The 16741-nt window shown below is 43.0% G+C and overlaps 1 protein-coding gene across 5 annotated transcripts in view; it reads left to right on the top strand.

Annotated features, from left to right (window-relative positions):
- The window catches only part of LOC126452539 (lipase 3-like), a 165518-nt gene that overhangs the window by 131849 nt on the left and 16928 nt on the right, over positions 1–16741 (top strand). For 4 of the 5 annotated variants that reach the window (XM_050091100.1, XM_050091101.1, XM_050091102.1 and 1 more), the window contains one exon: positions 13535–13677. The exons of the other annotated variant lie outside the window; for it this stretch is intronic. In XM_050091100.1, the coding sequence (XP_049947057.1) occupies positions 13535–13677 (143 nt within the window). The remainder of the gene's footprint in view (positions 1–13534; positions 13678–16741) is intronic. 5 annotated transcript variants of the gene reach the window in all.

Genomic DNA, 16741 nt, shown 5'->3' on the forward strand with positions numbered 1-16741 from the left:
ATATTTTACACAATAAAATTTGGCTTTGCCTTTGCAACCCGGTTTCTTGCACCTGTCAAATGATTTTTGTCACTAACCACCGAAAGATGCCCAACGTTATCCAAAAAAAAACATCAGCTTCTGGACAAATTCTCTACTGGCTCGTTTTGAAGTACTTGGAGATGGCATAGGGCTCTCACTAGTGGGACGCCCCCTTTTCGTGGCAGCTTGCTTATCAATTTTTGTCAGTAATTTTGGCCACACTTGCCTAAAGTGAATCAAGTCAAGGCTCTTATTTTTAGGAACACCTAGTTCTGATGCGTTTTTCTTGTACTCAGTCCAAGGATTTACACATGAAACATCAATTGCATGAGCAAACTTGCGAAGCGTCCACTTTCGCGATCGGATGAATGTGCGATAAATTGTGATCAGAAAATCCAGCTTGTCGTCCCCTCCCACATGTTGATTGTAAACTTGAATAACTTCCGGCCAGTCGAGTGCAACATATTTCCCTTCAGTTTTATCTCATCTTTTACACATATCTCTGTTTCCAGTTCCCACAAAATTGGATGCCATTGCCAATGGCTTACCATCATACCATTTTGTTACTATAACTTCTACATCTTCATTTATTAGTTCCGCAGCAGACCCTCTACCACCTTTCTTCATGCCTTTTTCATTAGAAAAAGGTGGGTTCTCGAAAAGATTTTGGCACACAGTACATATTGCGTATATATTCTTATTTCTCAAGTACTGCAGGAGACTATAATTTGGGAAATAATTATCGAAAATGAGAAGCACATTTGTTTCATTGATTCTTTCTGCTAATTTTACCACTACTGATGCACTAAGACCAAAAAATTTTAATATTACTGGATCAAGTTACGCCGTCGAGCCTTGATATATTATAAAAACAAACATTTGACCGTTTGTTCCACAGAGTGCAAATATTTTTATTCCCCATGGTTTCGGTTTGCCCTTCACATAGTGTTTTACATTCAATGATCCCTTGAAAGGCACGATGCGCTCATCGATACTAACATGTTGTTCTATTGGTAAACTCAGCAAACATTCCGTTATGGAATTGTGCATTGGTCTGACTTTCCAAAATCGATAATTTTTATCAGGATCATTTGTTATGTCAACACAGTGGAAGTTCTGTCCCAGCTTTAGGAACCGATTAACTGACATAGTGTCTGCTATTTGGGAAATACGTAGCTGCAGCAGTAACATCTAATCCTGGGGCGTTTCAAATTTCCCATCAGAATGTGAATTCTTAAACTGAAAGTATTTCTTTTTCTGTCGTAAGAGCAAAGTTACCTACACTTCTGTAAACTGCATAAATATTTGTGCATTTCACACATTTCTGCACAAGAACATCGGTGAAATATTTTTTTAAAAATTGGTAGGGGCTCTCAAAGTTATCCACCGGCTCAGAGTAACATTTGTACCATTCGATAAAAGGAGATACATAAGTGAGTCCCCTTTTCCTCCACCGTATATCTTTTTTAGGTGCTAATTGTCCAAAATGATGATGCCACTCTAGATCAACAACGCTTATCACATCAGTTTCAGGCACAATATCTATTTCAGTCTGGTCCCTTTAATCCCACAAACAACCACAATATCTATTTCAGGATTGTCTTGTTCATTGTCATCATTGTTTTGCGCTTCGATGATAAGGGGATCTGCAGAACCAATAATAAAAAATGCTATTGCAAAAGAAAAACTCATAAAAAAACGTACATCTGGGTAGCCCAGATGAAAATTCCGCTAAATTTATTTTATGTCGACTTTGAGGTGGGCACACGGCTATATTGACTTTTTCATCGCCTACATGATGAAGTAGGTTACAGGTTGAAAAACGGGCTTTAAACCGCCGAAAATGGCTGTCTAAAATCGTGTTTGGTTTCAAAAGCAGCTAACTGCATGTTGCCTTCGGGTGCAAAGCCCACTAAATGCCCAATAGACGTGGCTGTCTCCCTGCCGTGTCCGGATGCAAAGCAGGTGAACAGACATCGGAGACATACCAGTCTGGACATTCAAAGCTACCTTTCAGTCTGTTACGATTAGAAAGAATATGTTTCTTATTCAGCTTTAGGTTGGCTGCGCTGTAACAAATTCGTACGCAACAATAACAATCTGGCTACCAATGCATTGTCGATTGGATGGGACGAGTGTTTCGTGATTAGCTCACTTCCCATGCACATGACGGGCTTTGCGTCTAGGCTACTCAGCTTACAATACCGTATGATATAAAAGTCTAACACTACCTCCAGCATTGTCCTCTTGTTCAAAATTATCGCCAGCATCACCGGATAGACCACCAATTTCAGATGAATGAAGGAGGTCTGTAACTGCTTCTTCTGTAAGTGGCGTTCGTCCATCTCGGACTCGGGGTATTGTGAAATTACCGTTAAATGACTAAAAAGACAGCGAAATAACGTCCTAAATTTCTATGCTATTACAACCTTTGAATCACAATGTCCTCATTTGGAGACATGTATGAAGTTATAAATATGTCACTTACCTTTCGTTCTGAAAGACACCTTTAGCTTTCACCTTCAAGAATGCACCTTTCTGCGCACAAATAATTTTTTTTTTTTTTTTTACTTAAACTCAGAAGATATTAACCGGATGATGGGAGGTACAAAGATTACTGGAAAGTGTCCATGTGACTGTGCACTATCAGTTTTGTTTTGTAGTACCACTGATTGACAGGAGATGCCGACACTGTTCTCATATAAACTCTCTGCTTGTGACAATATGATGACAACAATCACAAATTAGAATTATATATTAATACCTTCAGCTGCTGACGGGCATTACTGTTGGCATTGCACTTGGTGGCACATAACCTTCTCCACAGATTCGCGAAACCCAAACCCTCCCGTTGGATTGCCACGCCGTAGAGCGTCATTCATCGCTCCAAATCACTCGTTGCATCGCTCGTTACACCATCTCTATCGTCTCCTAGAACTGACAATGTATGGTTCATGAGTAGCTGCTCAGCCATTATACGCCATTCCTTTTCAACTCCCTACGCACTATGATTGTACTGCTCCATTGCTAGTAGTACTCTGAAACTTACGGGAGATTCCATTTGCTGATTTCATGAGACTTTTTACACAGCCGAAGAAACTGCTGCGCCTGCCCAATATCGTGTTGGACCCCTGCGAGCACGCATAAGTGCAAAAACACGAAGTGGTATGGACTCGACTAATGTCGGAAGTAGTACTGGAGAGAATTGACACCAGGAATCCTGCTGGGCCGTCCTTAAATCCGTAAGAGAACGAGGGGGTCGAGATCTCGTCTGATCAGCACGTTGCAAGCTACCCCAGACACACTCAATAATGTTCATGTCTGGGCACTTTGGTGGCCAGCGGAAGTGTTTACTCAGACTCAGAAGAGTGTTCCTGGAGCCACTCTGTAGCAATTCTCGACAAGTAGAGAGTCGCATTGTCCTGCTGGATTTACCCAAGTTCGTCGGAAGGCACAATGGACGTGAAGGAATTATACAGGGCGCTTACGTACATGTTATCTGTCAGAATCGTATCTAGACGTATCAGGGATCCCATATTACTCCAACTGCACATGCCCCACAACATTACAGAGCTTCCAACAGATTGAGCAATGCCCTGCTGACATGCAAGGTTCATGGATTCATGAAGTTGTCTCCATACCCGTACACGTCCATCCACTCGATACAATTTCAAACGAGACTCATCCGACCAGGCAACAAGTTCCCAATCATTAACAGTGCATTGTCGATGTTGACGGGCCTAGGCGAGGGGTAACGTTTTGAGTCACGCAGTCATCAAGGGTACACGAGTCGGCCTTCGGCTCTGAAAGCCAATATCGATGCTACAATGGCATGTTATCAAGATTTAAGTGAATTTGAACGCGATGTTACAGTCGGCGCACGAGCGATGGGACACAGCATCTCCGAGGTAGTGATGAAGTGGAGATTTTACCATACGACCACTTCACGAGTGTATCGTGAATATCAGGAATCCGGTAAAACATCAAATCTCCGACATCTCTGCTGCTGGAAAAAGATGCTGGTAGTACTGGACCAACGAAGACTGAAGAGAATCGTTCAGCGTGACACAAGTGCAACCCTTCCGCAAACTGCTACAGATTTCAGTGCTGGGCCATCAACAAGTGTCAGCATGCGAACCATTCAGCGAAACATCATCGATATTGGCTTTGGGAGCCTAAGATCCACTCATGTACTTTTGATGGCTGCACGACTCGAAGTTTTACGTCTCGCCTGGGCCCGTCAACACCGACATTGTACTGTTGATGATGATGTCGCCTGGTCGGAAGAGCCTCATTCCAAATCGTGTCGACGGGAAGGACGTGTAGGGGTATAGAGACAACCTCAAGAACTCATGGGCGCTACATGTCAGCAGGGGACTGTTCAAGCTACTGGAGGCTATGTAATGGTGTAGGGCATGTGCTGTTAGAGTGATATGGGACCCCTGATGCGTCCAGATACGACTCTGACAGGTGACACGTACGTAAGCATCCTGTCTGATCACCTGCATCCATTCCGATGAACTTGGACACCGCGCGATCGCTACGGTCACAGGTTCGAATCCTGCCTCGGGCATGGATATGTGTGATGTCCTTAGGTTAGTTAGGTTTAAGTAGTTCTAAGATCTAGGGGAGTGATGACCTCAGATGTTAAGTCTCATTGTGCTCAGAGCCATTTGAACCATTTGAACTTGGGAAATTCCAGCAGGACAATTCGACACCCTACACGTTTAGAATTGCTAGATAGTTACTTCTTCAGGAACTCTCTTCTGAGTTACTTCCCAGACATGAACATTATTGAGCATATCTGGGGTGCCTTGCACAGTGCTGTTCAGAAGAGATCTGCACCCACTCGTATTCTTACTGATTTATGGACAGCCGTGCAGGATTCATGGTGCCAGTTCCCTCCAGCCCTGCTTCAGACATTAGTCGAGTCCATGCCACGTCGTGTTGCGGTATTTCTGCGTGCTCGCGGGGGCCCTACACGATATTACGCAGGTGTACCTGTTTCTTTGGCTCTTCAGTACAGATCCAAGCGCCGTTGTGTATGGCACTCTGGTCCTAATGGATTAGCAGAGCGCGTTGAGTTTCGCAATATTTCTGTCTGCGAAAATCATGTTCATATTTAAAAGGAGGTTTTTCTTTCCCAAACCGTTGTAATTCGTGAGCATAAAATTTTGTTCCATTATTCAGCAGATTCTTATCATCATTATAGGCCGCTATGGAGGAGCAAGGTCTTTTACGTAACCGGTATAGAGTCTCAGAAGTATCAAATCCGTTCCAGATGCCACTTTTGAGCGATTTTAGTTAATTTTTGGTCTTGCGATCACAAACGCCAGTATCTGCAATTTCGGTGATTTGTAGCGAAACATAAGTCCCGTTATTCAGTCGGTCTTTCTGTATATAAGCTGTATGGTGTGTTGTGTCTATGAATCCTGCATACTCGGTTCGCTAGGCAAGCAATCAAACAACTCGAATTAATGAGTTTTAATAGAAAAAGACAAGTACAAATACTTAACTTTGATCTGAGAATTCCTGTAGTCCTTTATACAAGATCATCCACAAGTGCAATCACACAGATGTGTCGCAAGCAAAGGGCGACACACAAAATAACCTGTCTTCTTCAGAACAGACAAACACAAGTAACACTTCTGGTCCTAGCGACCACAACTAGCAAAAATCTGTCAATTGAACTGCAGTGACTGCTGGTCTCTTAACTGTGCTACGTAGAAATTGCTAGTGAAGAGGCTACGATGCGTCGGCTAGCGAAGTGGCAAACGTTGAAGCTGCTATCGAAGTGTTCTGCCACCAGTCGGGCTCGGCGCGTATGTCGTCTTCACCCAGGGGCCGCTGCTGACGCGTTGTTGTCCTGGAGGGAGGTCGGTCAGCGTGCGATTGACTGACGTCTTCCCACATTCTTCTCTTCTCAGTCGTTCCCGAGTGGCATGCCGGCGCTGATTTTACTCCGTAACATGGTGTTAGATACTGCACGAAATACTGCGTGCTGTCAATCGAGTTTCAGATCAAGCAGAACACCGCATTCCAAGGACACTTGGTACACAGCCTCCTGGCCACTACCTTCGGTCTTAACATCGATTCGTTTCGAGTTTACTTCGCACCGATGTAGCTTAATAAGTATGCCAGATTTCTGAGAAAGACCGGTATATTTTTCAAACCACGGTAATACTGTGTTGACAGCGCGTGGAGATGTTAGTTGTTGGTCGTCTTAGGTTGTTAACCTCACGTGCGACGCATAAGCTGGAGAAAAACGAGTTTCGTACTTGTACTGAACATTTTAATTTTAAGAGTTCGGTTGGTATACATATCACAACCAAACTAGATTAAATTCGTACAGACGCTGCACTGGTATCGAAGATGGTGTAGTAGTTGTTAAATGACTGTGAACGTATTCGCAGATGCGTGGTCGGAACGTACAGTTGAAATTATCGCCAAAAATCCTCGCCCAGTTTGATGATATGGCGTTACAAGATTGTGAATTATTGTGTGCATTATAGCTGATGTTTCAGAAATCGTAGTTGTACGATTACACTCCGTTCTTCACGAAAAATAAGACACGAAGAAGTCTATTGCGCACTGGGTGCCACAAGTACTTATTTTTAGCCGGTGCAGGAGACTATTTCAACAAAGAATTTGGCAATTTTAGATGCCAAGCGTTGGATGTTTTCCGCGTTTTTGTGATTGTGTACTGGACTTGAATCCGTCATCACACTCTTGGGTCCAACAATCAGAACGATGTAGTGCATAAGAATATTATAATAGGTCCTCAAACAATTTGATTTATACAAAAATAAAAACAGGGACCATTATCGCACATTCTCTTACTGACACCACCTACAAAGTGAAATTTATGCTGAAGATTCCAGATGTTTATGAAATCAGGAAGTGGGTCGGGCGAGGAGATGAACTCTTGCCTCTAATTTAAATGCTTTTGTGTGCTCGAGAAAGTGATCCGCGAATAGCGAAAAGGAACGAGTGACAAACCCGCAGAAGATGGAGTCAGGCTTAGCAATAGAAACATGAACTTGGCAGTTAACTGCCTAACCTTGGCAAACGACACCCAAATTTTTCAGATTCGCTAGACTCGGCTGCAGAACCAACAGTTTAGTTAGTGGTTTTTTTTTTAGTTATGTCATGTTCCGTAGATCATTTTCCCGATTATTTTATCGATATGATGAGGAACAGGTCAGATTACAAGATATATATACACACACATGAATAGTGCTAATATTAATATTACTAAAATTTTTAGTTCTACACATGCAACTACATTTAGAAGTACAATCTTCTTTTTTTTGAGATGGATTATTTGTAACGAATTTCATTAGCGAATATATGTACTCTGATGTTGCAGTTAAAAACCTAACTCATTGAAAAGGTGCCTACATGACGTCCTTGGGTGAACACCACTAATTATTCTCACTGCTCTCTTGTGCAATCAATACTTTATGTCTAAGTGGTGAGTTACCCCAGAAAACTATTCCATAAGACATTATTGAGTGGAAATATACAAAGTACGTTAGGAGGCTGATCTGTTTATTACCAAGGCTAGCGATTATACAAAGAGCGAAAGAAGCTGAACTTAGTTGTTTGAGAAGCTCAGTAACATGCTTCTTCCAGTTCAAGCTGTCATCAATGTAAACACCCAAAAATTTGGAGAAATCTACCATGTTAACTGAGCCCTGTTCATATGCTACATCAATTGTCGGTATGACTCTATTCGGTGTACAGAACTGGATATAGTGAGTTTTTTTTTCAAAATTAAGAGAGAGTCCATTTTCTGAGAACCACTTAATAATTCTTTGAAAGACATCCTTAACAGTATCTTCAGCTGCTTTTTCTGGAATGGGATTTATTATAACACTCATGTCATCTGCAAAAAGTACTAGTTCCGCTTGCTGAACGTTAAGTGGGAGGTCATTCACAGGAATAAGGAACAGCAGAGGACCTGAAATTGAACCCTGTGTTACTCCCTTTGTTATAACTCCCCATTCACTAGAATTTACCACCCTCCCAATATTATCTGTGCTATTCATCACAACGTTTTGCTTTCTGTTCATTAAGTATGATTCAAACCAGCTGTGTGTATAGCCTTCAATTCTATAGAACCTGAGTTTTTCTAAGAGTGTGACATGATCCACAATATCAAATGCCTTGAAGAGATCACGGCCATAATTTATTATTTAGGGCTTGTACTATTTGATGGGTAAATGTGTAAGTACCATTCTCAGTCGAGTAACCCTTCCTGAATCCGAACTGTGACATGCTGAGTATGAGTAAATTATTTTCACTTAAGTGTGAGACTACTCTTGAATACATAACTTTTTCGAATGTTTTAGAAAATGAAGTCAGCAATGAGATTGGTCTATAATTATTTGAGTCACTCTTGTCCCTTTCTTATGAAGAGGTTTGACAATTGCGTATTTCAATCTGTCTGGAAAAATTCCTTGTGCCAGCGAAGCATTACATATATCACTAAGGACTCCACTTATTAAATTAGAACAACACTTCAAAATTCTGTTAGAGCCTCCATCTACACCACATGAGCTCTTGTTTTTCAGTATATTTATAGTTCCCTTAATTTCAGTGGGGTATGTTGGTGCTATTTCTAAAGGCCTAAAGTCCTGGGGAATGACATTTTTAACATATTTTTTTGCTTCTTCACCTGAAACCTTTAACCCTATTTCTGCTGCTACATTCAGAAAGTGATTGTTAAAAATACTTGCAACTTGTGAATTGTCACTCACAACATCATCATTTAGCTTTCTTGCTATGGTATGCTGTGCACTGTCAGCCTACCCCGTCTACCGTTTGACAATATTCCACATAGATTTAATCTTATTAATTTCTATCAGAACACACAAGCTTCTCGACTTCTTAATAACTTTCCTTAAGACATTATAGTATCTTTTGTAGTGAGCAAGTAATGTCGGATCCTGACTTATTCCGACCTTTCCATATATTTCCCTCTTCCTCTTAAACGATATCTTAATTCCCTTAGTAATGGAATGAAAACAGAAGCAGCAATGGCTTTTGTGGATAACGTTTCAGGAAAGCAACTCTCAAATATTGAGACAAATTTACGGTGGAATGAATTGAATTTGGCATCAGCATCATTTTATGTGTATACTTCATCCCATTCTACCTCTTCTAGGCTGCATTTCAAGGTCTGTATCCTGTTCACATTAATAAGCCTCCCTGCCATGTATGAACGTGCCTGAATCCTTAAGGTGCTATATGTGTTACTTTCATTAACTGTGCATCATGATCAGATAACCCATTAACAACTGGGTACACATTAATTGTTTCTGCCTGAGCACTGTCTATGTTGCCCTCGAGTTGGAAAATTTACAACACGTACTAGATTGTAACAACCAAACAATGATTCTAGCTCATTTTTCCTACCGTATCTTTTAAGAAATCTACATTAAAGCACCACAAACCACTAAATGCTTCTCTTTGTCTGACAGCTAGCTCAATAATGCCTCAAGATTTTTCATGAATAGCTGAAAGTTACCTTGAGGGGATCTGTAGATTTTACAATTACTATAGAAGTATATTGCAGTATCAACCCACAAGCACTTGCTTCAAGGATTTGATCCACACAAAAACTGTTTGTTTCAATATTTTTAACTTTGTGTCCAGTTTTTATATAAGTAGCAACTCCTCCTTTTTCCATGTTGACTCTACATGAATGCTATCTGTAATCCTTTAAATTTAATTTCTCCATCCCTGCGGTTACATGGTGTTCAGAGAGACACAAAACATCCATACCTTCAAAATTTACTACATTTTCTAGGCATACAAGAAGCTCATCTATCATATTTTTCAGTCCTCTAATCTTCTGATGAAACACACAAATTTTGTTTCTTTGGATAGTGCTACAGACATTATGTCACTGTTCTGTTTTAATCTCTTTCAATACTCTCTGTCTGTAACCTGACTCTAACCTAAAAAAAACAGTGGAATGAAAACAGAAGCAGCAAACGCTTTCCTTCGAGAAAAAGGAATTTATAGAAAAAAAATTAATTCAGCACTCCACAGCAGTACAGAGCTTACACAAGCTTAAACAGTCCCCTACCGACATGCAGGATCCATGGATACATGAGATTGTCTCCATACCCGTACACATCCATCCGCTCGATACAATTGGAAGTGAGACTCGTCAGACAGGTTTCCAGTCATCGACAGTCCAATGTCGGTGTTGACGAGCCCACGTGAAGTGTAAAGCGTTTTGTTGTGCAGTCATCAAGGGTACACGAGTGGGCCTTCAGTTCAGAAAGCACATATCGATGATATTTCGTTGAAATATACGTATATAAAAGCAAATCACCACAAAATCTCCTCAATGAACAAACGAAGTTAGCCAACGCAGCCTTTCTTCAAAATTTCATTCACCTGCTTTCCAATTTAAAGTAAAAATAAAAAAGTTCACTTTTGTAATATTTGTAATATTTATATATGCACATCCATCCCAACCCATTTACTGTGCTTTCAATTGAAGCCATAATATGTGCATAGTTGTAACATTTATTTATGTACGTCTGGCCCTTATCATGTACTTTTGTTTCAATGTATACCATAATATTTACGTAATATCACTGCAGTAACGCTTTATAACTGACTGCTTTTTTGTTTATCTTAATTTTCATCAGTTCTCTTTCAGTGTAAATAGTAAGTAACGTAACATTAGCAACTTGTAAATATCTACTGTCACATATGTGTACGAAAGGAAATATGTCTGAGAGTGGAAGTCTTTGGCATTGTTATGATTGTAATGTCGCCATCTTTGTATGCATACCTCCATGTGATGAAACTTGTAAGTGTATGATTGGTGCGTTTCATTATCTGCATATATATACACAAGAAGTGCATTATACAGTTTTCAGTGTTGCAAAATGATAAGCAACCTGCACTGGAACGTAATGGCGCGGATTCTTCATTGTAAGTAACCCAAACATCTTCCATTTAATAATAATAATTTGTTTACATCACCTAAATTTCGTCAGGTGCGGAAACAAAATACAAAATGTAATGTAAAATGTGAACTAGCCGTCTGAAGATGAACCTATCGGTTCGAAACCGGTAACGGCGCTGTTTAAGTAAATAAATAACGTTATTGTCAAATTGTACAGGCTCTATTTTTTTATTTCCTCGTTTGGGCTAAGCTTGGAAATGGTCTATGACCAGAACAAGTAGCACTGTGCAAAATAAGACAGCTGAAGGTTTTCACCTTGAATTTCAACTTCTCAAGGAATATGGAAAATTAATCAAAATTTCTCAGCTCCCAATGCACTGCGCTTAAAATGAGCCCATTAAAGCCCAGGCAGTCACCTATAATATCGACAGAATCGCTACAAGTAGTGGATTTCAACATGAGTAGGAAGTGGTCGCAAACCTGGAACAATATTCCCCATGAGGAATATCAGACCCTCATAAAACGTATCACGTGACCAGCTGTATGGAATTATCGCGACGTGCTTGGAAAACAATTAATAGGATGTGTACCAGCCATCGTATCTGTGACGAAAACCTCCACCGATGGGGAAACGCTTCACCATCTCAAAGTGGTTGTGGCAATGAGCATCAGACCATCAAACACATTGTTGCAAGGTGTAGCAGACGAGCTTGCCCTGGAAATCTAGAAGATTTACACTCCTGGAAATGGAAAAAAGAACACATTGACACCGGTGTGTCAGACCCACCATACTTGCTCCGGACACTGCGAGAGGGCTGTACAAGCAATGATCACACGCACGGCACAGCGGACACACCAGGAACCGCGGTGTTGGCCGTCGAATGGCGCTAGCTGCGCAGCATTTGTGCACCGCCGCCGTCAGTGTCAGCCAGTTTGCCGTGGCATACGGAGCTCCATCGCAGTCTTTAACACTGGTAGCATGCCGCGACAGCGTGGACGTGAACCGTATGTGCAGTTGACGGACTTTGAGCGAGGGCGTATAGTGGGCACGCGGGAGGCCGGGTGGACGTACCGCCGAATTGCTCAACACGTGGGGCGTGAGGTCTCCACAGTAAATCGATGTTGTCGCCAGTGGTCGGCGGAAGGTGCACGTGCCCGTCGACCTGGGACCGGACCGCAGCGACGCACGGATGCACGCCAAGACCGTAGGATCCTACGCAGTGCCGTATGGGACCGCATCGCCACTTCCCAGCAAATTAGGGACACTGTTGCTCCTGGGGTATCGGCGAGGACCATTCGCAACCGTCTCCATGAAGCTGGGCTACGGTCCCGCACACCGTTAGGCCGTCTTCCGCTCACGCCGCAACATCGTGCAGCCCGCCTCCAGTGGTGTCGCGACAGGCGTGAATGGAGGGACGAATGGAGACGTGTCGTCTTCAGCGATGAGAGTCGCTTCTGCCTTGGTGCCAATGATGGTCGTATGCGTGTTTGGCGCCGTGCAGGTGAGCGCCACAATCAGGACAGCATACGACCGAGGCACGCAGGGCCAACACCCGGCATCATGGTGTGGGGAGCGATCTCCTACACTGTCCGTACACCACTGGTGATCGTCGAGGGGACACTGAATAGTGCACGGAACATCCAAACCGTCATCGAACCCATCGTTCTACCATTCCTAGACCGGCAAGGGAACTTGCTGTTCCAACAGGACAATGCACGTCCGCCTGTATCCCGTGCCACCCAACGTGCTCTAGAAGGTGTAAGTCAACTACCCCGGCCAGCAAGATCTCCGGATCTGTCCCCCATTGAGCATGTTTGGGACTGGATGAAGCGTCGTCTCACGCGGTCTGCACGTCCAGCACGAACGCTGGTCCAACTGAGGCGCCAGGTGGAAATGGCATGGCAAGCCGTTCCACAGGACTACATCCGGCATCTCTACGATCGTCTCCATGGGAGAATAGCAGCCTGCATTGCTGCGAAAGGTGGATATACACTGTACTAGTGCCGACATTGTGCATGCTCTGTTGCCTGTGTCTATGTGCCTGTGGTTCTGTCAGTGTGATCATGTGATGTATCTGACCCCAGGAATGTGTCAATAAAGTTTCCCCTTCCTGGGACAATGAATTCGCGGTGTTCTTATTTCAATTTCCAGGAGTGTATATGAAGTGACAGATACAGCTTTTGAATGGACTGAAAATTTAGATACTCATTCGTATATTTAGTAGTTTAGTTCTACTTATTTTGCAAAGTTTTGCGATTCATGTATGTAAGTTTTTAGTTCAGGTTGTATTTCCTTACGCTAAATAAATAAATAATGTGGGATGGGGCTGAAATGCTAATGATTTTTATATCTAAGAATGTCGTATACGTATATAATGTCAGTTTGGCGTTTGTGTGCATGCCGCCTTCGTTAGTGTTCTAATTTTAATGTCCAATAGTGTACTGCTTACCAAAATAATTAAGTCATGTTTTTTGGGAACCGAAAATGACTTTACATTGATGTGATTGTTCCTTACGCTTAGTGTGCAGGTGAAATACGACGCTCCTCATTGCGACTGCTGTCTGTTCGTTTCGTTTCAGGGAAGTTCCAAGCGTACGATTGGGGGCGCGAAGAAAATCTGCGGCGCTACGGACTCGAGGCGCCGCCGGAGTACCGCCTGCAGAACGTCTCCACCCCCATAGCCGTGTTTGTCGGCAAAAGCGACAGATACGTCTCTTACCAGGTTCGCTGCTTCAGGTTCTCTCCATAGTGGGCGCTACGCCACCTACTCAGGTGTGACCTTACTGGACGACTAGACACACCGCATGCATCAGGGCTCGGAGCTCCAGCATACCAGCAACCCCAACCCTTAATAATTTCAGGAGTCGAACTCCCTCGTGTAAAACTGTTTCACTTCATATTTAATACACAGATACCACTAAGCGCTCTCATTAGCAAACGGTGAATGAATATAGTCCGGGTAATTTCCACTAGTTGTTCCCCATATCTCAATGTTTATTACGACGCATCTCCTGAACTATGTGTGGTACAGTGATATAACTTTGCCGGCGCATTCAGTGGTATATGTGGGTACTGTCTGCAACAAGTGTTGCGAATAGATTTGGTATTTAAAAAGTAATAAATTAAAACGTCAGGCTTCATGCTGAAGTTTTGCTGCATAAACAAAGAAAATGTAACAACCGATAATTTTTTTTTTCCTTCCGTTATTTCATAGGAGAGAGACGGGGCAGGATCAGTGAGAAAAAAAATTGGAGAGGTTTGAAATTACTGTAGAGTTTATTTGAAGTTGCTAGGTGCTCTTATTCTCCAATACTGGGTGAATATAGTCTGGCTTATTTGCGCGTCGTGAGCTAAGCTACCTCACGACGTATAGGGAAGAGCCGAGCATATTGGTCAGAAATTATTATAATCTGCAACAACTAAAGTATAATAACATGTATTTTCATCACCTTGGAATCAAATACAGTACGAGTAGAATAAAATTTTCACTCTGCAGTGGAGTGTGTGCTGATGTGAAACATACTCGGAGATTAGAACTGTGTGCCGGACCGAGACTCAAACTCAGGACGTTTACCTTTTGCGAACAAGTTCTCTGGCGACTGAGCTGCCCAAGCACGACGCACGACCCCTCCTCACAGCTTCACTTCCGCTGTTACCTCGTCTCCTACCCTCTAAACTTCACAGAAGCTCTCCTGCGAAATTTCAAGTCTAGCACTCGTGGAAGAAAGGATATTGCGGATACATGGCTTGGCCACAGCCTGTGCGATGTTTTCAGAATGAAATTTTAACTCTTCAGGGGAGTTTACGCTAATATGAAACTTACTGGCAGATTGAAACTGTGCCGGACCGACACTCGAACTCAGGACCTTTAATTTTCGTGGGCAAGTGCTCTACCGACTGAGCTAACCAAGCATTCAATCTGGAAACATACTCCCGGCTGTGGCTAAGCAATGTTTCCGCAATATCATTTCTTCCAGCAGAGCCAGTCTTGTAAGTTTCGTAGGAGAGCTCTGAAAAAGTTTGGAGGTAGGAGTCGAGTTGTCAGATGGAGTAAAGCTGTGAGGACGGGTCGTGCGTCGTGCTTGGGTAGCTCAGACGTAGTCTGCATTAGGCAGGAAGTTTTGTCCCGATCTCGGGCGCTCATGGAAGAGGAAGTATTCACACCACTGATGCTCGAGCGTGTTATTGTCTGAAAAGATCGCCATCACACATAATTTCAGAAAGACTACGATCCAATTTACGTTTGACAATGAATATGCCAGACCCAACAGTTTGAAATGGAGCGTTTTTCGGGGGACGAAGTTCATTTATCTGCTTCGGATCTAGTTGCGATACACCTATCCATTGTAAGCAGCACAATTTATGTCCAGACAACCAATGAAGCTGCATGTCAAAGAACTCTCGCCACTGCTCATAGGGCATTTAAATTTCGACACACTGATGGCCATATCGGCAATGTAACAGTGGCTCCTTCACGCTTGGGAGTAAGGGTCATTCGGATCTTTGAATTGCCGTTTGAGGTACCAGAATCGATGGTTACTGAATCACTGCGATCATATGGCACGGTACCTAGTCATTCACCAGAACGCTGGCCAACTTTTAGCTCCTGTTCTGTGCTAAACGGCGTCCGACAGGTACGAATCGTCCTTAACAAATATAAATCTTCATGCTTTGATAAGGGAATTAGATTGGGAAAAGAGACACTTAAAGTAGTAAAGGAGTTTTGCTATTTGGGGAGCAAAATAACTGATGATGCTCGACGTAGAGAGGATATAAAATGTAGACTGGTAATGGCAAGGAAGGCGTTTCTGAAGAAGAGAAATTTGTCAACGTCGAATATAGATTCAAGTGTCAGGAAGGCATTTCTGAAAGTATTTGTATGGAGTATAGCCGTGTATGGAAGTGAAACATGGACGATAAATAGTTTGGACAAGAAGAGAATAGAAGCTTTCGAGATGTGGTGCTACAGAAGAATGCTGAAGATTAGATGGGTAGATCACATAACTAATGAGGAGGTATTGAATAGGATTGAGGAGAAGAGAAGTTTGTGGCATAACTTGACTAGAAGAAGGGATCGGTTGGTAGGACATGTTCTGAGGCATCGAGGGATCACCAGTTTAGTATTGGAGGGCAGCGTGGAAGGTAAAAATCGTAGAGGGAGACCAAGAGATGAATACACTAAGCAGATTCAAAAGGATGTAGGTTGCAGTAGGTACTGGGAGATGAAGAAGCTTACACAGGATAGAATAGCATGGAGAGCTGCATCAAACCAGTCTCAGGACTGAAGACCACAACAACAACAACATGCTTTGATACTGGAGGACGTCAGGCTATTGTGATTTTCGATGGCCAGCCGCGGACATGTTCTGGCTGCAGTGGGGAAGGACATATCCGCCCAGAATACATACAAATCAGCATCATGCAACTGCCACGTGTGGAAGCGTAATAGCTAGACGTTTACACGCAACTCCCGATGACGTACGTCGGTGGCCCACCGGGAGGTGTTACCGAGTCCGGAGCGTGACACGGACATGTTGATGCAAGAGCAGACCGAGACAGAGGAGCGGGGAGGTGACAGGGGGTACACCTACATCCTCCTCATCGCAGATGTCGGAGGAACCTTCCGCAGCCACACAAGTAGCTCGCGGCGTGGAAGTGGAGAACGAGGATGTGGCGGCAGCCCGATGAACAACGTAAAACTTCGCCTAAATCGGCAGATGGCAGGGCGCCAAAACAACGATCGCCGAAACGTCGCAAAAAGCGCCCCATAGTTTGGGAGCACACCA

This window comes from Schistocerca serialis, unplaced genomic scaffold (genome assembly GCF_023864345.2).
Source record: "Schistocerca serialis cubense isolate TAMUIC-IGC-003099 unplaced genomic scaffold, iqSchSeri2.2 HiC_scaffold_897, whole genome shotgun sequence".
Classification (NCBI taxonomy): Eukaryota; Metazoa; Arthropoda; class Insecta; order Orthoptera; family Acrididae; genus Schistocerca; species Schistocerca serialis.